The 24,142-nt window shown below is 43.2% G+C and overlaps 1 protein-coding gene and 1 non-coding gene across 2 annotated transcripts in view; both read right to left on the reverse strand.

The window, feature by feature from the left end:
• Positions 1-24,142, reverse strand: part of MYO1E (myosin IE) — a 237,153-nt gene that overhangs the window by 67,118 nt on the left and 145,893 nt on the right. Inside the window, exons 7-14 of the mRNA XM_003928985.4 lie at positions 22,458-22,589; positions 18,758-18,892; positions 17,135-17,267; positions 9,718-9,914; positions 6,184-6,264; positions 5,776-5,862; positions 2,357-2,443; positions 596-763 (exon numbers count right to left, since the gene is read on the reverse strand). Coding sequence (XP_003929034.1) covers positions 596-763; positions 2,357-2,443; positions 5,776-5,862; positions 6,184-6,264; positions 9,718-9,914; positions 17,135-17,267; positions 18,758-18,892; positions 22,458-22,589 — 1,020 coding nt within the window. The remainder of the gene's footprint in view (positions 1-595; positions 764-2,356; positions 2,444-5,775; positions 5,863-6,183; positions 6,265-9,717; positions 9,915-17,134; positions 17,268-18,757; positions 18,893-22,457; positions 22,590-24,142) is intronic.
• Positions 4,121-4,261, reverse strand: LOC120364053 (U4 spliceosomal RNA). Its single transcript, XR_005579409.2, has one exon. It is a non-coding gene; the product is annotated as a U4 spliceosomal RNA (small nuclear RNA).

Below are 24,142 nucleotides of genomic sequence, written 5' to 3' on the forward strand. Positions count from 1 at the left end.
TACCATTCCGATATTGTTGAAGAGATCATAGATACAGGATATTTTTATCGAAATTTTGAAAAATACTTGAATTCTTGAAAGATGGAAACAGGAAAGTGGGTTAGAGTGACTTCTCTATTTATTTAGTCCTCCCGCTCTTTTATTTAGCATCCAGGTGCTGGATGATACTTATTTACAATTCCTAAAGAAAGTGTTTTTGGTACCTCTGATGTAGCAGCACTTGGCTTGTTATATGTATATATGTAGTTAGCATTTGGTTCCCAAAAGTAGGGTATAGGTATTTATTGTGTTTTAGAAATTCTGCTTCTTTTCATTAGATGTTAGTTATTTCATTCTTGCTGGCTTATACCTATGTTCATTTATATGCTGTAAAAAAATAGTAGTACCTTCCTCTACAATGTAAAAAGTATGTACATTCAAAAAAATTACGCATGAGTATATACAGTCTTTTGTTTTGCCTCCCTCGATAGTTGGTAAGTTCTATTTGTTGAATGACTAATACAGCAAGGCATATCATTTGCTTCATGAGAAAACAAATCACAGACCCAAACAAAGGCTTAAAACAGATAGACATTAAAATGGATATCGGCCATACCTTTCCAGCGTAATGGTGAATGATGAAGCCTTGGTTCCAGCTGTTGAAGTGCTCATGACTCCCAATCTGCATCTGAAGTTTCTGGAGCAGTGTCTGATCTGCCCCCTCACCCACCGCATGCATCGTGGCGCACACGTCGTCCAGGATGCTCATGATGCCAGGAGGGTTCTGATGGGACCAAGAAGGCAAGGCCCTAGTCACTGACCTCTCCAAAACGGACAAGTCCTTTTTTAGGCAAAGGAACAGCTCCCCTGACTTAAGATACCATCTTGAAAGTCAGTCTTCCCATTCAGGCAAGAATGTAACTAACAGTCCTAAATGGGGAGTCACCACTTAGATCTAAAGAGGGAGGAAACAATTTTCCAAAAAACTGTTTAACTCCCTGAAGTCTTATCTTAGAGTCATGCACAGATCAGTATCTGCTCACTCATATTCATGCCAAATTCACTTTAAGAATCCAAAAGTAAAATAAAAACATTTTCTTTTGACTGAATCTCTTTCTTAATGTTCTTTTTTGGCCTGTTACCCATATGGGTATCATTTATGTAATTATTTAGTGTACACATTCTATAATGCATTTCTTTTTTCACATAGCACTAATTTTATTTATTTTTTTATTGACACAGAGTCTTGCTCTGTCACCCAGACTGCAGTGCAGTGGCATGATCCTGGCTCACTGCAACCTCCGCCTCCTAGGTACAAGCGATTCCCCTGCCTCAGCCTCCTGAGTAGCTGGAACTACAGGCATGTGCCACCACCACCAGCAAATTTTTTCAAATTTTTATTAGAGAGGGGTTTTCACCGTGTTAGCCAGGATGGTCTCGATCTCCTGACGTGATCTGCCCGCCTCGGCCTCCCAAAGTGCTACGATTATAGGCTTGAGCCACTGTGCCCAGCTATTTTATAAGCATTCCTCATGTTTTACATATTCTTCATACTTACTGTTTTAATGGCTGTATTTCCCGGTTCTGATACACTATAGTTTGTTTAATAACTTAGTTGTCTATGGATATTTTTACTGTTTTCAGTTTTATAAAAAGTCCTACAGAGTTATCTATTATATGTCACTTTTATTTTATTTTGAAAGAAAAAAATTTTTTTTGAGACAGGGTCTTGTCTTGCTTTGTCACCCAGGCTGGAGTGCAGTGGTGCAATCTCAGCTCACCACAGCCTCAACCTCCCAGTCTCAAGCGATCCTCCCACCTCGGCCTCAAGAATAGCTGGGACCACAGGTGCACACCACCATGCCTTAGCTAATTTTTTAGCTAATACAGTTTTCATATTAGCTAAATTTTGTGTTTAGAAACAGGGTCTCACCATATTGCTTGGGCTAGTCTTCAACTCCTGTGCTCAAGCGGTCCACCTGCCTCAGCCTCCCAAAGTACTGGGATTATAGGTATGGGCCACCACACCTGGCCTGAAACAGTCATTAGGGCTAAAGTCCTAGAAGTTGGACTAGAACACAGGGCCAATGTTAAGGTTCTTCACATGCTATGTCATCATGTGACAGTTGTCTTCCCTTAGACTTCAGTAACAACTTCCATTTGTAAATTGACATTTTACTCAAATCCACGTGTTCATATTTACTAACAGAATAAAGCCCTACTGTTCTCTTTTCACACATACAGAAAAGTAGTACAATTGATCAAATTCTCTGTAAATCAGAGTTGCCACTTTGCCTGTTGTCAAACAATGACACAGAGAACAAAAATTCAATGTAAACCTGTCAGCAGTGACAAGACATACTAAACCAACACATACCACTTTGTTCTCTATGAGGTCACACACAATTTTGTTATTAAAGTACTCAATGGGTGTCCATCTTATTCCCTCTTGAACATATTCTTCCTGTAAGACAGAAACCAGGAACTCCCATTATTACCCAAATAGCAAGAGCCCTGCACAGAGAGACCCTGAACGAACAAAAATTCCCATGAAAGAGAAAAACTTGCAAATCCTCCAACAAAGAGTAGGAACTTGAATTTGTTCCTACTAAGAGGTAATAGGAAGGAACATTTTATTACTTGGTAATTTTTATGTTTAGTTTGAAACTGTATGTAATTGCTACCAAACAATTGTTTTTGACAATTTAGTAGCACCAAACTGATAAATCATAAAACTCTTAAAATTTAACATAGGACAGGAGTACAGATTGTCATCAAGGTACCTAACGGGAAGGTTCTTCAGTCTATTAGTTACTCATTTAACTTGAACACTACAACACAGTCCTGCTTTTTTCCTCCTTCCTCACTGGTCTCGCTTTGTCAGCTTCCTGTGCTAGCGTTCTTCTTTCCAGACCTTTATATGTGGTGGAATCTCAGGGTTCAATCTTGCAGCCTTCTCATTTTCTCAGCACTCCTTCTCTAGGTGGTTTCAATCAATCCCACGGCTTTAAATACCACCTACAGGCTAATGACTCCTGAATTTATTTCTCTAGACCTCGCCACAGGGTTCCAGGCTTAAATCCATTCTATAGATTGGAATCTTCACTTGGAAGTATAATAGGCCTCTAAAACCTAACCTGTTTAGAGGAATTCTGATTCCACATTTCCCACGGCCTCCAAACAACCCCTCGTTTAATCTCATTCTCCAGTAAACAGTGTCACCATCGGCCCTGTTATCCAGTTAAGAATCACCCGTGATTGCTTCCTCTTTCTTGGTTATTGCTAATTATTTTGAGCAAATCCCTTGGCTCACTCTCCAGATACTCCCTCTCACCACCTGCACTGCTACCATGGCCGTCTAAGTCTCTACCATGTCTAGCACAGTCTCCTACAGTAGCCCACTCACTGGTTTTTAAACTTCCATTTTAGTTTGCTTTCCCCTGCTGCACCCTACTCTGTAAGTCTATAACAGCCAGAGACCTTTCCAAAAACACATATGACAAATCAGATCCCGTCACTCCTCATTCAGAATTCTTCACTGGGTCCTCATTCCATTTACTATAACGCCCAAAGTCTCAGCCATGTCCTGCAAAGTTCCCATAAGATCTAGCCCCTACCTCCCCATCCCATCTCATTTGCTATTGCACTCTTCCTCGGTTGTTTTGCTCTAGCTACCCTAAGGGTTGAGTAAGGCTAGAGGTTCATGTGACACCCATAGGGAGACTACCAAGCCAGTTAGGTGGATACTGCAGTAGACTGGGCTGGATGTGGTAAGGACTTAGATGGCAATGGTAGAATGGGTTTCATGCGAACCTCTAGCCTTCCCCAACACCCAGAGTAGCTAGAGCAAAACAGCCATAGGCAGTTCCTGGGCCTGGTATTCCCCCTAGTATGGTATTTTCTAAGCAGAGGCATGAACACTTCCGTAACTAAATGACCCCAAAACAGCCTTTGATGTGTGCAGTGGCTTGAATAGTATTCCCAATATTTCATGTCCACCTGGAACCTCAGAATGCGAGGTTAGGAAATAAGGTCTTTATAAAGGTAACCCACTAAGGATCTCACAGTAAGTCATCCGGGGTTTAGAGTGAACTCGAAATCCAAAGAACAGTGTTTTTCTTTTTCTTTCTTTACAGTTCAATCTCCATAGAGACTGTCAAAAACTGTCAATGCCAACTGTATTTCAAGTCATCATGGCAGGGTACTGCAAAACGTTTTCAATTAGCAATAATCATGACTCCGATAAACCTCACTGGCCATAATATTGCCACTGTGCAAAGCTAAAATGGTGTCTTCATGAAAGAAAAGAGATGATTTGAATACAGACACAGAGGGACACTGAAAAAGGCTATGTGAAGACACAGGCAGAGACTGGAGTCAAACTGCCATAAGCCAAGAAATACCAGGGGCCACCAGAAACTTGAAGAAGAAGGATTCTCCCCTCCATCCTGGCAAGGAGTGTGGCCAGATTTCAGCTCTGGGCTCCAGAACTGGTAGAGAAAAAAATGCTACTGTTTAAAGTCACTCAATTTGTGGTGCTTTGTTATGGTGGCACCAGGAATCCTAAACAATATGATATCAGCAAACAATGGACACTTCATTGAACGATTTATTTATTATTATTATTATTTTGAGACTAAGTCTTGCTCTATCGCCCCAGCTGGAGTGCAGTAGTGTGATCTCAGCTCACTGCAACCTCTGCCTCCTGGGTTCAAGTGATTCTCCCACCTCAGCCTCCCAAGTAGCTGGGACGACTGGCACACAACACCATGCCTGGCTAATTTTTGCATTTTTAGTATAGATGGGGTTTCATCATGTTGGCCAGGCTGGTCTTGAACTCCTGACCTCAAGTGATCCACCTGCCTCGGCCTCCCAAAGTGCTAGGATTACAGGTGTGAGCCATGGCACCCAGCTATTACTTATTTTTGAGACAGAGTCTTGCTCTGTTGCCTAGGATGGAGTGCAGTGGTATGATGATGTAGCCTCAATCTCCTGGGCTCAAGCAATCCTTTCACCTCAGCCTCCAGAGAAGCTGGGACTACAGGCTTTTACCACCACGTCCAGCTAATTATTTTATTTTTTGTATGGATGGGGTCTCACTTTGTCACACGGGCTGATCTCAAACTCCTGGGCTCAAGCAATTCTCCTGGCTCGGCCTCCCAAAGTGCTAGGATTATAGGCATGAGCCACAGCACCTAGCCTGCATCAAACTTTAGAAGAAACTACAGCAAGGCATGTTACCTCAGGTGTATTGAAATATCAGCTTTGTTAAAAATGCATGTATTATTAGGGAAGACTGAGAATGCAGTAAATCTGAGAAAACCAAGTCTTTTTTTTTTAAGATGGAGTTTCACCATGTTGGCCAGGCTGGTCTTGAACTCCCGACCTCACGTGATCCGCCCACCTTGGCCTCCAAAGTGCTTGGATTACAGGCATGAGCCACTGCGCCCGGCCGAAACCAAGTCTTTTATTTGGAACATAATATATGCCAGTCAGTGAGGACTGGAACTAGGCTCCCATTTCCCACGTGTTCAATGAGTCAGTATAGTAAAAGCAGTCAATCTTATGTCCAACGTCATAGCATCACTTGCTTAAAGAAGAAGGCAAATGCTGCAGATGGTATTTGTATTTCACAGATTAAAATGCCACAACGGCATATGGTTTTTCTACCTGAATTTGTTAGGTGCATTTCCTAATATAAGACTGGAACCCAAATCTGTTATCAAAAGACAGACATCTATACCCTTTTAAACAAAATAAAATTTAAATAGAACAGGATGAAGGAAGACTGCTTACCTGTTCCGCTTTTAATGTCAGTTCAATAAAAATCTGCTGCAGTTTTTCATTAACAAAATTGATACAAAACTGCTCAAAGCCATTTTTCTGGAAAAAAAAGTTATTCACATGTAATTGTCCCATAAAATCATTTAAAAGTCATTTCTTGAGTGATTTATTGAAATTTCTTGATACAAAAGGCTTTAATAGCAATGTTGGAAGCATCAATAGGAAGCAGTTTATATGTAGGAGAAATTAATTTGGTAAAGGTACATGAAAAACTCAGACAGGCAAAAATGAACCTGAGTGGTTTTTTGTTGTTGTTGTTGTTTTCTGTTTGTTTGTTTTTGCATTGCCTAGAATTATTTCTTGCAGGCGAGATGAAATAGGTCACCCTCCTCAACCCGCAGTTATTCAAACTGGCCTTACCTGGAATATTTCAAAGCCATAGATGTCCAGGACGCCAATGTTGTACTCTTCATGGTCCTTCTCCATGGCTTTGTTGATGGACTAGAGAAAGTAAACAGCATGGCAGTGAATTCTTTTCCATGTACACTAATAACGGGCATGTGCTGTGGAAGGGAAGCTGGACTCTACACAGCAAACACTACTGCTTGCAGGACACAGAGGATGACGTGAAGGCAGGAGACTTGCTGCATTCACAAAGTCTCAGTGCAAAGTTGGGTACTTTGAAAACACACCAGGATTCAGAAAAGCAGGTACAGTAGAAACAAAAAAATGTTTGCTTAATCATGATAACCATTAATTTCTGGCCAAGTCAGCTTTTTCAGGAAGTCTTAAGACTTAGAAGAAAATGTCATCTTGGATGATCAAAGTAAGACCTATTTCACATGAAGAACCCACACTAAAGGCTCTGTAATCACCATCTCCATTGTCTTCCATTCACTGGTCATTCAGTGATGACCCAACACAATATGACAGGGATGCTAGAAACAAGACAATCCTTGCTCCCAGGAGCTTGTAGAGCACTATCTACGGATAGTAACAATAGTCATTATTTTTGAAATGATAATAAAAGCAGCTTACATCTACTGAATATTTACTTTTGCCAGGGTTTGCTAAGTGCTCTCAATGTATGGTTTCACTGAATTCTCATTTCAATTCTCATAATGGCAGTGATACCATTATTTTCCCAGTTTTCCTGATGGACACACCAAGGCTTGCTTAACATTGTTCTAGTAAGAAGCAGGGTCTGGGAATAAATTTTAGCAGTGTCATGCCTAAATCTGTCATCTTTTTTTTTTCTCCTGTCACTTTTTTTTTTTTTTTTTTTTTTTTTTTTAAATCACTGGGAGAAGAGGCCAAGCAATTCATGGGAACAGACTTAATGATTGCACGGGAGGTAAAGGATAGAGGGGGTTGGTGGGTGATGCAAGAGGGGAGGAGTATAAGAGAAAAACTCCTCGAGGTGTTGAATACCTAGATGAATTCTGAAGTACCAGAGGTTTTTCCAGGCAAACAAAATGATAAATCTCTTTTGTGAGAGAATAAGTAATCATGTACAATACATAGTCTGCGCCCAGTATATGCCACCTCAAATTAGGATCACTTACGTGAGCATTCATCTACTTTTACTATTTACAAAAAAAATTGACAGATGACAGGAAGGAAGGAGAGTAGGAGGCCCAGCGCTGGAAGGTGCTCTGAACAAACAGACAAGAGATACAGATTCTAGTCCCAGGCTGCATCGGCCTCTTACTGATTGGCCTTGGGCAAAACCACCATTACTCAGGCCTGAAATTCCCTTCTCAGTAAAATGAGATATCTGGACAACCTAACTGCATGACTTCTGTTTAGTATGACCCTGACCCTCCCAAGCAATTTTACCCTTCAAAAAGCCACTAGAACTACCCAGAATAGTTCTCCTGCCCTGTGACGCCTAACCCTACTCTAACCACACTAACCATACTTTAAGCCACATAGATGTTAGTGCCTAAAATACAGATCTTTTGGACCAAATAGCCCCACTGTTGTCCTTCGACTAGGGTCCTTCTATCTTGAATATATAAACGTCAAAGGAGCAAAATAGCTAGGGATGTAGGGCCTCTTACATCAATCACATGGTAACAGTGTGACCTTGGGAAAATTCCTTCATCAATCTATGCCTCCCTTAATTTTTTTTTTTTTTTTTTTTTTTTTTTTGAGACGGAGTTTCGCTCTTGTTACCCAGGCTGGAGTGCAACGGCGCGATCTCGGCTCACCGCAACCTCCGCCTCCTGGGTTCAGGCAATTCTCCTGCCTCAGCCTCCTGAGTAGCTGGGATTACAGGCACGTGCCGCCATGCCCAGCTAATTTTTTGTATTTTTAGTAGAGACGGGGTTTCACCATGTTGACCAGGATGGTCTCGATCTCTTGACCTCGTGATCCACCCGCCTCGGCCTCCCAAAGTGCTGGGATTACAGGCTTGAGCCACCATGCCCAGCCACCTCCCTTAATTTATCTGTAAAGCAAAGATAATAATACCTACCTCACAGGGTTGCTGTAAGAATTAAGTGAGGGTTTTTTCCCTTTAAAATACTTAGAACAGTATCTGGGCACTTATACAACTGGTGCTATATAACTGCCTGCTATTATTATTCTACCATTTAGAGGGTACAGTGATCAACACAGAATGTTACCGGCACCTCTGCACTGCTGACGGACAAATTTTCAGAATGTATATGTGACATGCATATATAAATATATATGCATATGTAAGCGTGTATGTATATGCACACACACATATGTAATTATGTCATAACCAAAAATATCTAACAGTTTCAAAATACATGCTGAAAGTTTTTTATACTCCTCCCTTCAAAAGATGGAGCCTCATTCCCTTCCCCTTAACTGTGGACTTTGCTTAGTGACTTGCTTCTAACAAACAGAATGGAACAGAGTGACTATACCTGAGTCCAAGATTAGGATATAAAAAACTGGCTTCTTGCTCATTCTCTCTTTCAGATCACTCATGCTGGGGAAAATCAACCATCATGTTATGAGGACATTCAAGGGGAGGTCCATGCAGCAAGGGACTGAGACCTCCTGCCAACAGCCACGTGGGCAAACCATCTTTCAGCCAGACTTCAGATTACCACAGTTCCAATCAGCATCTTGACTGCAACCTCATCTTTGAGTCAGAACCACCAAGTTCAGTCAATCCCAAATATCTGACCCTCAGAATTTGAGAAAACAAGTGCTTATGGTTTCCAGCCACTAGGTTTTGCATTAACTTGTAACACAGCAATATGTGAAAAACGCATTCCTAAATCTTTAGGCCCAAAAGTTAAGAAAGGCCCATGAACGTGGGTCTCCTCTTTTTCTGGTCTCTAATCCTAGCTTTACTAAATATTTTTAGTAAAGAAGAAACTTTTTGCCACATTAGATTTAGCTAAGGTGTCTTGGTGGGCAGTTCTAAAAGGAAGAACAGGATTCAGTGATGGCAGAGTGAGAAGACAGAAAGTGAAGTAAGGTAATGAGTGAAAGGAAGGAGCCAGAACAGGAACACAAAATCCTTAGTCATCTCACTCTTTTTGTTGTTGTTGCTGGAGACAGCATCTCACTCTATCCCCCAGGCTGGAGTGCAGTGGCACAATCCTGGCTCACTGTAGCCTTGACCTCCCAGGCTCAACTGATCCTCCTACCTCAGCCTTCTGAGTATTTGGGACCACAGGCATATGCCACAACATCTGGATAATTTGTATTTGTGTGTGTGTGTGTGTGTGTGTGTGTGTGTGTGTGTGTGTGTGTTTTGTAAAGACGGGATCTCACTATGTTGCCAAGGCTGGTCTCAAACTCCTGGGCTGCAGAGATCCTCCCACCTTAGCTCTCAAAGTACTGGGATTACAGGAATTAACTCTCAAAGTACTGGGATTACAGGAACGCGCCACCACTCTCGGCCTACTAGTTTTACTCTTTATAGTAAAATATGAAGCATCACCAACATCAACTTGTGTTACTTACGTCTACCAGGAAATCAAAGACTCGGGCATGCAGGGCCTTGGCGAGCGCGTCCCGGGTGTAACAGGCCTGCTCCACGTTGAGGGTCACGTGGATGGATTCGGATTTGCCTCCCCACTTGCTATCCATCTGCCGGCTCGTTAGCTTTTCTTTTAACCGGTCCTGGTTTATCCCTAGCAGATATGCAGGAAAAGCTAAAACTGTAGAACATAAAACAAAACAATCTTTCAGAATTGTGACAATGCCAATTCATCTCACAAACATACGGAGGCACTTATGTGCACATGTGCGTGTGTGTACACAGAAGGCGCAATTACGGGGCCCCAAGAGCTTCTGTTCCAGTGAAGGCTGCTTATCAGTCATCCCACACACATCCATCTTCTTTGTTGTTCCCGATTGTTTTATTACATGAGTCAATTCCTATAATGACTGAGACTTCCAATAATACAAATCAGGGATCCAAGAAGGATGGCAAACCTGTCCCTCCTACTGAGATCACAGTTAAAGTGCCTAAAATGGACATCTCTCAAAGCTTCCAGCAAGGCAGCACGGAAGGAACTCAATCAAGAAACATTTCTTTGGCTCCAAATATTGTTTTCTTCCTTTTTAGTACAATGTTTTCAAAGCATCATTTTTGAAGCACCTGGTATTCCTGAACTAATAATTACAACCAATCCCATGTTTATTGAGTATTTAGCATGTGTAGGGTTACTAAAGAGAGAGGAAAGATAGAAAATATGAGAATCTTTTTTTTTTTCTTTTTTTTTGAGACGGAGTTTCGCTCTTTTTACCCAGGCTGGAGTGCAATGGCACGATCTCGGCTCACCGCAACCTCCGCCTCCTGGGTTCACGCAATTCTCCTGCCTCAGCCTCCTGAGTAGCTGGGATTACAGGCACGTGCCATCATGCCCAGCTAATTTTTTGTATTTTTAGTAGAGACGGAGTTTCACCATGTTGACCAGGATGGTCTCGATCTCTTGACCTCGTGATCCACCCGTCTCGGCCTCCCAAAGTGCTGGGATTACAGGCGTGAGCCACCGCGCCTGGCCGAGAAATCTTGAAAGCAATCTAGACGAGGCAAAAATAGCGTGCCAAATAAAGAACCCTCGGAAAAGCTGAAAACGTAACACAGATAGACAAGATCTGGAGAAATTAGAACAGGAAGATATTACTCCTTGCTGAGGTAGTCAAGAGATTGGGGCTGGGCGTAAAGGATGAGTAGGATTTGTGCGGATGCAGAGAGGAGAAAGGCGTGCACCAGGGGGAGGAAGCAGAAGTGCAGGAGACACAAGGGAGATGGCACATGGTCTACGGTGTGTGGACCAGCACTGGCTACAGCTCAAAGTTCAGGTCAGATTAAAAAGGTGAAGACAGATCCCAATTCTGGGGGCCCTTAAATGATAGGATACATTTGGGCTGGAGGCAAAAGGAGGTCTGAATGTCTAACAAAGAAGGGCGTTATGAGAAGATCCCTCTGAGGGTAGCGTATGAAGTGAAATGAAGGGGATGGTGTCGTTCATATGACAACACACCCATCCTGCCCTAATGTCACAGAGCATGGTCATTACTGGTCTTCAGATAGAAAAACTGAGACTTCCACAGCTCAACATCTTATTTCACACCATGAAACTTACCAAGAAGGGCTAGTGATATAAATGGGGTTTTGTGGATTTCTGGGCAAAACGTTCTAATATAAATAAATGACACCATTCTTCGACATGAAAGAATGCTCAGATTTTTCCAATATGAATGAAAGATTTTTATAGATGCAAGTGAAAATTTTGAACTTGGCTATGTGTTTTCTTTTTCTGCATAATGCTTTACCAAAATTATCTGATAAAAGCATTTTGTTAAAGGCCTTATGATAATGCTAAAAAATCGCAAGCCTCCCAACGAAGGATAATCTGCTTCAATTTCACAGATGGTGTTAGAATATAACGGGTTGACATTTCTCAGTATACACCTTCCAATGAGATTAAGTCAGTGAATGCATTTTGAAAAAGTGTAATGCCAGAACGAGACATTTATCATCTATAAGAGTGTTTCACAAAAACGCTTTGAGCAATGGAAGGGCTTCCTTTTAGAAAGGACATGTGAACAAAGTCAAATGCACTGATCTGAAAATGGCCATTGTACTTAGTTTAGTTTTAGTGTTAACACATGTCTAGGAATCCGGATGTGTTTTCCACTCAACTAAAACTTCCTGTGCACAGAGTGAGGACACATGACATTCATAGATCAGACTGGACACATGTGGGGTTGTTTTGAGAATCAAGGGACATTTACCAACATATCCAACATATAAGAAGTCTTCACTAAGGGAAGAGTATCATGTTGGTTTTATCATCAGAAGCTTCTCTCATTAGATGCAGTGGACATTGTCATCAGTGGTTTATAGGACAGTCACAAAAGCGCCTCTCATTACTTATAGGAACTATACAGTGAATAGGTTTATAAAATGAATAATTAGCCTCAATCTCTCTGTTTTGTAAACATGCCTTTCTCCCAAGCCCTAACCATGCTCTCACATGGTTCATGTATTTGGTTAAAACGTTTATGCCATTATCTTTACGACTTTCGCTAAAGATGTAAAACAATAAAGGTGAAGACGAGAGTCCTTGAGATAAAAGAGAGAGAAGGGACTGACAAAGACACAGGCTCTACTTCCATCTTGTGGTCCTTCTCTGCAGAAGAAGGCATGGAGGGCTACAAGCACTCACAACGCAAGGAATGGAATCAGAGCCACAAGCTTGGGGAAATAGCTGAGGAGACTGGAGAGGAAATACAGCACTTGGCTTGAAAAATAATCCATGCCATGTTTTTCAAACTTTTACGGTTGGTGCCTGTCCTGAAGCCAAAATTACAGGGCTGCTAATATTGACTTTCTTCAGGCTGTGAGTTTCCATTAGGCAGTTGTGTGTGTGTCTGGATGGGACTGTCAGTATGGAAGCCTGGAGAACTGGGGAGAGACAGGAGGCAGAAAGCAACGGTTTACTTTAAAATGTGGGTGTATAACTCGGATATAGATAATCGGAGTCATGGAAAACATAGAAGAACCTGCTAAAAAGTAGTATTTCCACACATTTACATAATGAAGACACATTACTATTATTGCATTAGAGTGCAAAGCAAAGTTAGGTTTAATTTTTCCACCTAAATTTGAAATAAAGGGAAGAGAGAAAAATAAAAAATGTGTAGAAAAAAATTGAATTTTTACAAATTTAAAAGAAACAGCATGGTAAAAAAAAAGGTTCATCTGTCTCTGGCATTGAGTTTCTGTGCTTTCTAATCTGTGAATAGCAGCAGGTGAAGGAGGGGTGCTGTCCCCTGTACTTTTTCCTCCTGACTGTTATCAAAGTAGTGACTTTTTCTTTCAACAAAATTCTTAGTTGAATCTGAGTCACAGCACCAAAATAAATAAATAAATAAAATTCTTAGGTTAGTTTGGTGTTTAAGACCTGCCATCTCACTGCATTGCTGTTGGACAGGGACACATGTGCCTAAGGTGAGATTTGTTTGACTTCACAGTAACGAAAAGGTTGGCTCAAGGAAATTTTACACTTCCAGTGGTCCAAGGTCAGGTAAAAACAAAGCTTGTTTGGCTGGACCTGGTAGCTCACACCTATCATCACTGCACTTTGGGAGGCCGAGGCAAGAGGATCACCTGAGGTCAGGAGATTGACACACTTGGCCAACATGGTGAAACCCTGTCTCTACTCAAAATAGAAAAATTAACCAGGCGTGGTGGTGCATGCTTATCATCCCAGCTACTTGGGAGGCTGAGACAGGAGAACTGCTTGAATCCACTAGGTGGATTCAAGATAGTGCCACTGCACTCCAGCCTGAGTGACAGAGCAAGACGCCGTCCGTCTCAAAACAAAAACAAAAAACAAAAAGCTTGTTGTTATTAATGGCTATTTTGCTTTAGTAGGCCATTTCTGATGAAAATCTTACCTTTTTTTTCTACACTGTTAATAGCTAGAGAAAGTCTGCTTTCTTCTATCACAAAGGCATGGACTACCACCTCTCTCTACAAATTCATTTCATAAACTATAATATGAGAAAGATGATAGAAACGAAGACTATTCATTTCAGTAGTGATCATTCAGTCTTGTAACAGCAGAAGACAGAAACCATATGAATGTCCAACAACAGATGACTGCTTCAATAAATAAATAAAAGTGTAGCCAACCAATGGAATGTTATGAAGCTATAAAAAGGACAGCCAGGCGCGGTGGCTCACGCCTGTAATCCCAGCACTTTGGGAGGCCGAGGTGGGTGGATCACAAGGTCAAGAGATGGAGACCATCCTGGTCAACATGGTGAAACCTCGTCTCTACTAAAAATACAAAAAATTAGCTGGGCATGGTGGCACGTGCCTGTAATCCCAGCTACTCAGGAGGCTGAGGCAGGAGAATTGCCTGAACCCAGGAGGCGGAGGTTGCGGTGAGCCGAGATCGCGCCATTGCACTCCAGCCTGGGTAAGGAGAGCGAAACTCTGCCTAAAAAAAAAAAAAAAAAAAAAAAAAAAAAAGGACAGCCAGGCGCAGTGGCTCATGCCTGTATTCCCAGAACTTGGGGAAGCCAAGGCAGGAGGATGACTTAAGGTCAGGAATTTGAGACCAGCCATGGCAACTAATCAAGACCCCATCTCTTTTTTTTTTTTTTTTTGAGACGGAGTTACGCTCTTGTTACCCAGGCTGGAGTGCAATGGCATGATCTCAGCTCACCGCAACCTCCGCCTCCTGGGTTCAGGCAATTCTCCTGCCTCAGCCTCCTGAGTAGCTGGGATTACAGGCACGCGCCACCATGCCCAGCTAATTTTTTGTATTTTTAGTAGACACAGGGTTTCACCATGTTGACCAGGATGGTCTCGATCTCTTGACCTCGTGATCCACCCACCTCAGCCTCCCAAAGTGCTGGGATTACAGTCTTGAGCCACTGCGCCCACCAAGACCCCATCTTTTAAAAAATAAAAGATAAATCTCCATATGAATTAATATAGAATAATCTCTAAGATATAGATATTGACATATATGTATTTTTTTTTCCTTTTTGAGATGAAGACTAGCTCTGTTTCCCAGGCTGGAGTGCAGTGGTGCAATTTCAGCTCAGTGCAACCTCCGCATCCTAGGTTCAAGCGATTCTCCAGCCTCAGCCTCCAGAGTAGCTGGAATTACAGGCACGCACCGTCACCAAACCTGGCTAAGTTTTATATCTTTAGCAGAGACGGGATTTCACCATGTTGGCCAAGCACGTTTCAAACTCCTGACCTCAGGTGATCCACTCACCTAGGCCTCCCAAAGTGCTGGGATTACAGGCATGAGCCACCATGCCTGGCCTAAGACACATATTAACTGAAAAAGCAACTGTAGAACATTGTGTTATAAGCCCTATTATTGCACAACGGTGGGAAAGAAGAGTGGCTGTGTGCAGTCGTTCGGGAACACACATCCCTTAAAGGCAACACAAGAAACTGGGAACCTTGGTTACCTCTGACAAGGGTAACCAGTGAACTAGAAAAGGTAGAGAAGGGAGAACTTTCCCTGCATACCCTCCTGAGCCATGTTAATGTATTACCAAATGAACGAAGCCCCAGATCGAAGGAGACTGCTGGAGGGAGGCCCATTTCCTAGACCTCTCTGGCTTCCATCTCAGCCTTTTCCGATCTCCATGCCTCCAGCACCTCTAGGCAAAGAATTTCACGGGCAGTTGCCAGTGCCGGGCCTTACCCATCTGGCTGAGAAGACTACGAACTCTGGACATCAATGTGCAATACAACACTTCTTCGTTCAGACATCTAGGGAACTGTTTGCTGTTTCAGTGTTATGATTTTGTTTTCAAGCATAAAGAGGCAGTACATTATTTCACTATCCCAAGAAGGCAAAAGAAATCCAGTCCACTTCAACAGAAACGACAACCAGAGCAACACAGTTACATTAAAAGGCCAAGTATTCATGATCTTACTGGAAACATAGGCGTATGTGTTAAACTTCAAGGATAATGTATGCAAAGTTTAGAAACTCAGTTATCAGTATTATGGTTGTTAGGTCACATTTTTAGACTTGATGGACACCCTGTATATTTATAGTTTTCTACCCCCTTTCCTGGTAAATATAATTCATCTTTTTCTTTATAAGACAGACATCAGAAGTTAGCGGAACTTCCCTCTTTTATCAGAAAAGAAAACAAAAACATTTTAAAAAAAAGAACCTTATTTGGAATGGAAATATCCCCACTGCCTTGTCAGCAATGAGTGGGATACTATTTATTACTAAGCATCTAAATTTATCATCCTTAAAGAATGCTGAGAAGGGAAGAATGTCTTCCTGGGTGGCTAAAGGATGTGTGGGTTCTGAGAGCAGTCTGCAAGCTGTTGATGTCTCAGAGGCTGAAGTCATGTGCCACTGTATTTATGGTGCATTTCGGGCACATGTAACCAACAGCATCCTTCCACAGGAAGAACCCTGATTTTTCTCTCAAAGAGGAAAAATGATCATTTAGGTGTAGAGGCTCCAATGATACAGATGTGATAATTCAAGGTGATCATGAGAAATGTAAACACAATAGTCAATGTCCATCTTTCTTGTGTTCAGCAATCCAATCTAATCCAATCTGTGAAACAAACTGTTTAAGTTGTGAGCTTCCCACATTTACATGTATTATATTGCTTGCTTGCTCTTTCTTTTCTTTTCTTTTTTTTTTTTTTTTTGAGACGGAGTTTCGCTCGTTACCCAGGCTGGAGTGCAATGGCGCAATCTCGGCTCACTGCAACCTCCGCCTCCTGGGTTCAGGCAATTCTCCTGCCTCGGCCTCTTGAGCAGCTGGGAATACAGGCACGTGCCACCATGCCCAGCTAATTTATTGTATTTTTAGTAGAGATGGGGTTTCACCATGTTGACCAGGATGGTCTCGATCTCTTGACCTCGTGATCCACCCGCCTCGGCCTCCCAAAGTGCTGGGATTACAGGCTTGAGCCATTGCGCCCCACCTGCTTGCTTGCTCTTTAAAACCTTGAGGTGAATTTAGATCTTTAAGACCAGTTACTGAAAAGCTTTTCATAAAGAGACTAAATCTTTTGCATTATTAAGCATTATTCTAATCCTCATTAAAGAAATTACTTTATCTTTAAACCTAGATGTGAAATCCTCCCAGCTTTCCCCGGGTTAACGATCAACTGAAACAATTAATCATGGATGGTGTGGGACTCGGAAAGGCTGGGAATAGATAAACAGAGAGGCAGGTGCATAGAAGAGGTCTGGTCTCTTGTGAAGCCATTCTATTCTGCCACAGAGGACACGTGGATTTCTCACTTCTTCCCAATACTCCCATTTAAGTAAGCAAGGGAAAGTGCTGGGTTACTTCTAATCGTAGCTAGCCACCCCCCTCATTCAATGGCGTGTGTGCCAGGGCTACGCACACTCTTCACTCTCCACAGCCGCGTAGTTGCCAACTTCTTTGAAGCTGATATTTCCCAGGTGGAGAATTCCTGCCACTATCTGCAACACCAGCGTTTGCTCTTCTGCAAAGATCCCAATCACATTCATGGCGTGCTGGAAGAGAAAAAAGAGAAACTATCCAGAGAAGCTGGTCGCCAGCTTTACAAGCACGTACGGAAGAAGCCAAAGCAGAGCAGCTGCTCTAAATAAGGGTGTAGCAAGTACAGACAAGTTAAAAAGAAAAAGAAAAAGCTAAAGCATAGACTGGGCTGTGCAGTCACACGTGGCTTAGCTTGTGGTGACAGCGGGACGTTCTTGTACATGATCCCCGCCCAGTGCACACATTCTTCTCAAGTTTTAAAGTCATGCTGGAAGGGCAGTTCTGTCTCTAAGCATAGCATGTCATCCTCCAGAAGTAAGGGAATATTCCAGGAGGAAAGATACTCGGAGGAGTGGTAGTTGTACACAAAGTCTCCAAGTCCTGTCTTCATCCTTTGATGTGTTCTTGTTGCCAGCTTCCCCTCGAAGGTCACTGCTGACCTTTCCACTTACTCAAAATGGACTCAAGAGATCTTTCCCTTCATCAGGAGGGATAAGACTATATTGTAATTGCAAAAAGATCTTAATGAAAAATCTCCAGGAAATCCAATAAAAGCATCATGTAAAAGTCTAGTTTCTGAGGTCCCTTAAATGCAACGAATACCACTATAATGTCTAAATCTTAGAGAACCATCTCCTAGGAAAACCATACTCTAGGACCAGTGTGCAGACTCCTTATCGGCACTTTTTCTCCCAGTTGCTCTGTGGGCATATGACCTGTTGATACCATTTTGTTTCCTAGCACCCAGGACACAGTCTGTCTGAACTTTCTATCTGTTTCAAGCACAAATGTCCTGGACCCACATTGCTCATTCAGGGTCTACCACTCAGTTCTAGATCTGGGCTGAGGAATAGTTCCCAGCTTGAGACAGACTCAAAGGGTAGTGGTAACGAAGCCCTTTGAGGCTAAGTGGGTGTTCGGCCTATCTCCAAAAGCTTCTAGATTGACTCATTTGAGTTCCTTCCCTCAGGATAGAACCCCTCCGTAATCTACCTAGTTTCACAACTTGGACCATAACATACAGGCAATGTGAAGCGCATGGCACAGAAAGAGTCCTCTGCTTGGTGCAACACAGAGGGGAAGAGAAAGTCTTCAAAACCAGAAAAGAAATGATCAGAGAAAAGACTAAAGATGGTCGAAAATTTCTACACGTAAATTAAGTCCATAAACGTGCCGCTTGCTTAGCCTTTCTAAGGAAACAGCTCACGAACTGAGTAGACCATCAGCAAACGGAGTATGCTCAACATGGGAATCATTTTTGCCTGTTTATCAGAGCTCCTGCAGGGGGATAATGATGAATTCATTTCTTTTTAAGTCGTCCTCAGGCAACTGGCACATGGCTATTTCGGGGCACTGAAACATGTATGAGCATACAGAGCGGTCACAGAGAACAAGGGGGATACTGCATGCGGCTCCTTGCCTTAGTGATGTTCACCGCCCTTTCCACCACAGGAAATGCCCTGTTGGGAGAGCAGATCCTGCCTGGCCCTGTGCTGGCACTTACCAGAGTTTCCTGAAACTCCCGCCTGTCGTCAATGTCATCAACCTTGTATGAGCCCGAGAGGCTCAGGTAGTAATAATAGTCCATGCTGGTGATGCCAAGGCTGTGCTTCTGCTCTGCAGAGGCGCCCTCGATGAGCTGGAGGAAAAGAACAGGCGTTGAGTCTCGGTGTGGACCACAAGACACCCAAAGTCACCTCATGCATCCTGCAGCCGCCACCCTCAAGTCCAGTGATGCGGTCTTTCTATGTATGCTGTCTAAAATTATAGGCAGTCTTGGCTCCCAAATATGTACTTGCCATAGACCCAAGTCATCTCTGCAAATTTTGGCTCCTAACTCTGGAAAGACCTGCACGAGCTGAGGATTTTTCCTTTGTCCACTGAAAGGAACTAGGCTGCCACCCTTGGAAGAGTGGAAAGCAAAACAGATTATAATTACCTAGTTCCTGCCCAACTTGCTACAGCTTTTTAAAGTGGAGCTGGCTTTTCCATGCTTCTCACTACAGGGTGCGTATTAGAAAAGAGGGGTGCGGCTGCTCACTCTCTGGGGTATTCTGAAACCTCCTGACCAATGACTGACCCTTGGCCTTTGTTGTTTTTTATAGACAGGGTCTTGCTCTGTCACCCAAGGTGGAATGTAGTGACACAATCTTGGCTCACTGCGGCCTTGATCTCCCAGGCTCTGGCAATTCTTTCGCTTCAGTATCCTAAGGACCATTGGCATGCATCACCACGTCCCGTGAATTTTTTAACTTTCTGTAGAGACAGGGTCTCACTATGTTGCCCAGGTTGCTTTCAAATTCCTGGGCTCAAGCAATTGTCCCACCTCAGTCTCCCAAAGCGCTGGGATTACCCAGGCATGAGTCACCACGCTCAACTCCTTGGCTTTCTGTTCGAGCTCTGATGTCTGCCTTAGGCGGGGCAAGATCCTCTTACTGGCCTTTAACCAGTGGTGAGCTAGAAAATGTTTAACCAATCAACCCTTGAGGAGAAAAATGGATCTGTAGTGCTTGCCAATATTCATGGTATACATATGCCCACCATGACTGATTTCACACCACCAAAGATATCTCACAGAAGGAAGAGGGAAGAGATGTGCCTTGCCCATGCGAGCCGGCTCCAGCACACCCTGACTCTAACCCAGTAACACTTAGGAAAATAGAGACAGTTCCCATCCGTGCTTCCCCACCTTCATCAAGGTGCACAGCGCCGCCCTGGCTCCGCTCCCCGCACGGGGTCTTATCTCCATCACTGAGAAGCTCTGGGTCTCCCCGTGACACCAGGCTCCCTTCGTTTCCCGGCCTATCTCCTGAACACCTTTTTGCATCATCCCTTCCTTTTGTTCCTCTCCCCACCCATACACTAGATACTACCTCGAACTTGCATCTTCGAATCTCCCTTCATCTCCCTCCTCCAACTCTCTTCCATGTGCAACCATGCTACTGCTTGCCTTTTTAGAAGCTTTTCCTCGACTCTGAACTTCCCCCCACTGTAGAATCTACTTCCTCGTCATGACATGACCACCTGCACCCCGGCTTCTTCCCTCACCACTCTGATGGAACCCTTTTGTGTGGCTACTTTTGAGGGCCTAAATCCAACAGCCTTTTTTTTGGGGCCCCCACACTCCAGCTCACCCCCTTTTCCCCCAAGAGCCCTGAGCATTTGATCCCGCTGCTGTTCCCCTGAGGCTCCCTGGGCTTGGTGACACCGTCGGATCCTGGCTTTCCTCCTCTCCTTTAATTACTTCCCTGTCGGCTTCGCTGGCTCTTCAGTGTCTCCCCATCCTACACGTCCAGAAAGTCCCCTAGTCCCGTGTGGCATGATTTTCTCTCCACATTCACTCCCACGGGAATCTCATGTATCTCGTAGCTTCAAGAATTACTTTCGTTTCAGAATCTTGAACCTCTGAGCCCCTCAATTTCTAGCCTCTGTTCTGGTGGTTTCTGATCTAAGGGCAGAGGACTTCTGGAGGAGGGCTGGTGTTTGCATTTATTTAAAGAAGTCCTGGCATCCATGATCCACTCAATATAAATAATATTGAGTCTAGCACTCAATATTATTTATGTGAAATATATAATTACTTTTCACTTATCTACACCTGTTGCTTTCATTAATACAATTTTTAAAATTACTGAATTCACAGAAGTTTCGGTCATTTACATATGTTTTCAATCAACAGATACCAACTAAAAGTATTATTTGGCATCACCTAAGATGTGTGTGTAATTGAAAAGAGTGAATGTGAGCTACTCCTGTGGGAGTAGTTTAATGTCCTTCTTATCCAGTGATTCTCAAACTAATCATGAAACAAAACAAAACAAAAAAATCAGTGACCAGGCCTTTCTTCAAAGAAAGTCTAATGTGAATCCTCAATACCTAAAACACTAATAAGTACATAGAACATAAAAAATTTGGTTATTAACATCAATATCTTTTTTAAGCACTTAAAACCCTTTTACAAAAGCAGCTCAATCAGGGTCAGGCATGGTAACTCATGCCTGAAATCCCAGTACTTTGGGAGGCTGAGGTGGGCGGGTCACTTGACTTTAAGAATTCAAGACCTGTCTGGGAAACATGGTGAAACTCTGCCTCTATGAAAAATGTAAAACTTAGCCAGGTGTGGTAGCATGTGCTTCTAGTCCCAGCTACTTGGGATGCTGAGGCAGGAGGATCGTTTGAGCCCAGGATGCAAGTGAGGCAAGATTGTGCCACTGCACTCCAGCCCGGGTGACAGAGTAACACCCTGTCTCAAATAAAAATAAAATAAGGCCGGGCGCGGTGGCTCAAGCCTGTAATCCCAGCACTTTGGGAGGCCGAGGCGGGTGGATCACAAAGTCAAGAGATCGAGACCATCCTGGTCAACATGGTGAAACCCCGTCTCTACTAAAAATACAAAAAATTAGCTGGGCATGGTGGTGCGTGCCTGTAATCCCAGCTACTCAGGAGGCTGAGGCAGGAGAATTGCCTGAACCCAGGAGGCGGAGGTTGCGGTGAGCTGAGATCGCGCCATTGCACTCCAGCCTGGGTAACAAGAGCGAAAACTCCGTCTCAAAAAAAATAAATAAATAAAATAAAAAAATAAAATAAAATAAAATAAAATAAAATAGAAGTAGCTGACTCAGATGAGTGCTGAAGCCTTGAACACAACTGAAAAGCACCCTCCAACTGCTCTGGCTCCAGACTCTCCACACTTCTGAGGGTCTACATGAAAACTTTTCAACTTGGCATTAAAGATCCCAAACCTATCTGAAATCTTTCCTTCAATAGCTCACGTTCTGGAGATCCCTGCCTGGCACACAGGCTGAGGCCCGGCTCCCTGACTGGCCTCTTCCACCTCCACTGCTTTGGTGCAAGTCACCTGTCTTCCCTGAAAAATCCCCTCCTTCACACCTCTCCTACCACCTAGCCAAACCCACCCACATCCACCCACATGAATTCCTTTAGCAAAGACTCAAACACTCCTCATTTTGTTTTGGGAAGTTACATCAACACTTTCTTGATGATTTAGCTTTTGGGAATGTCCATCTTGTCACTCCAGTTAGAACTCATTCTCCTTGAGGGCAGGGACATTCTCACCATTCTGTACACTGACTTCTGCCATCATTCCTTCCTGGCTTGCCAGACTACAGTCTCGGCCTGAAGTTGGAGAAATATTTTCGTGTGGATACACAGGAAGTGGGTAGGAAAGAAGTAGAAAGAAAAACCTGGTAAAATATGTGAAAACTCCGCTCTCCTGGGTTCCTCATCACCACCCTAGATTTTTCCAGAAGGAAGTTGGAGATCTTTCCACCATCTGGTTCCCCACCTGGACTGAACTGGATTTCAAAGTATTTTCCCTGCAAGAAAGTTAGGGATTTCCTTCAATGGTTGGTGAACAAATCATAATGTCCCAAACAGCCTTTGAATACAGTATATAATTCAAGGAAATTCATTAATAGAAGACACATTCTGAATTACACCTGAATCGAGTCTAGACTTCCTCACCATTTTCAGTCACACAATAACCCCTGCTTTTGTCCAGCCACACGATTCTGTTGTGAGAGAGCATCTGCCATTGCAGCATGACTAAATAAGGATCTGCTCTATTTCTTGCTCATTTTCCCCCACTAGTTGACTGCCTGCTCAACTGGAAAAAATAAGACAAAAAAACAGCATGGCACCCTTTCAGAGGAAGAGCACTCTTGCTCTGTCAGACTTCATCTCACAGCTTTGAGCAAAAATACTCGATCCCTCTTACCTATGGAGCATCTAAAACGCTTATCTAAAATAAAAGTAAAGTTCTTTCCAGCTACTCATGGGCCTAGGGATTTTTGTCACTGTCGTTCTTACAAAAATTCCTCTTTAAATGGCTGCTGATAGGGAACGAAGGAGAATAAAAACCTAGACTTTAGTTGAAAAGGTATCTAGGTTGTTATATTAATTGTATACAGCCAGGAGTGGTGGTTCATGCCTGTAATCCCAGCACTTTGGGAGGCCGAGGCGGGTGGATCCCTGGAGGTCAGGAGTTTGAGACCAGCCTGGCCAACGTGGTGAAACCCAATCTCTGCTAATAATACAAAAAAATTAGCTGGGTGTGGTAGCAAGTGCCTGCAGTCCCAGCTACTCAGGAGGCTGAGGCAGGAGAATTGCTTGAACCCAGGAGGTGGAGGTTGCAGTGAGCCGAGATTACACCACTGCACTCCAGCCTGGGCCATGGAGCGAGACTCTGTCCAAAAAAAAAAAATATCTATCTATCTATCTATCAATCAATATATTTTTTTTGCTGTTGTTATTTTTTTTTCTCACTAGAACTTAATTTCTCTCCCGTCCTCAGAAACTTTGGCACCCTCAGAGTCCAGAGGGTAAATACAAATAAAGGTAAAGAGGGAGCAGTTAGGCCCACAACCGAACTGGAAAGGATGCCCAGCCTCACTGCATTCACATTTAGTATCATAAAAATGTGTATGCTGACTACATCCACCCATCTCAGGGATAAATTCATCTGGGTTTTATGTCTATGACTGGAGCTGTAAACTCAGTAAGGGCAAGAAAAGTACTGTGCACACTACGCAAATGTGTGGATACAGGCTGTCTTCCTGTTCTTAAGTTAACAAGAAAGACCACCAAAGAAGGCCAGCCTCTGACTGTCTATGTGTGTTAATCTGATGACCCTCTTCATCCCAGCAAAAACCAAGAACACCCTGCAGCACCAGGCACAGAGAACCACCAGCCATGGCTCTGCGGAATGTCACTGGCACTAGAGAAAAGCTCACTGAACGATAGCTTCGTCATCTTCACCCCGCTTTGCTTTTGGCATGTAATAGAGGCAATATCTCAGTGCCTGTCCCCATTCCTCATCAGTTGAGGGAAGATGAAACTGAACAGAACACCTGACCTTCCTGGGTCAGGG

This window comes from Saimiri boliviensis, chromosome 2 (assembly GCF_048565385.1).
Source record: "Saimiri boliviensis isolate mSaiBol1 chromosome 2, mSaiBol1.pri, whole genome shotgun sequence".
In the NCBI taxonomy this organism is placed as follows: Eukaryota; Metazoa; Chordata; class Mammalia; order Primates; family Cebidae; genus Saimiri; species Saimiri boliviensis.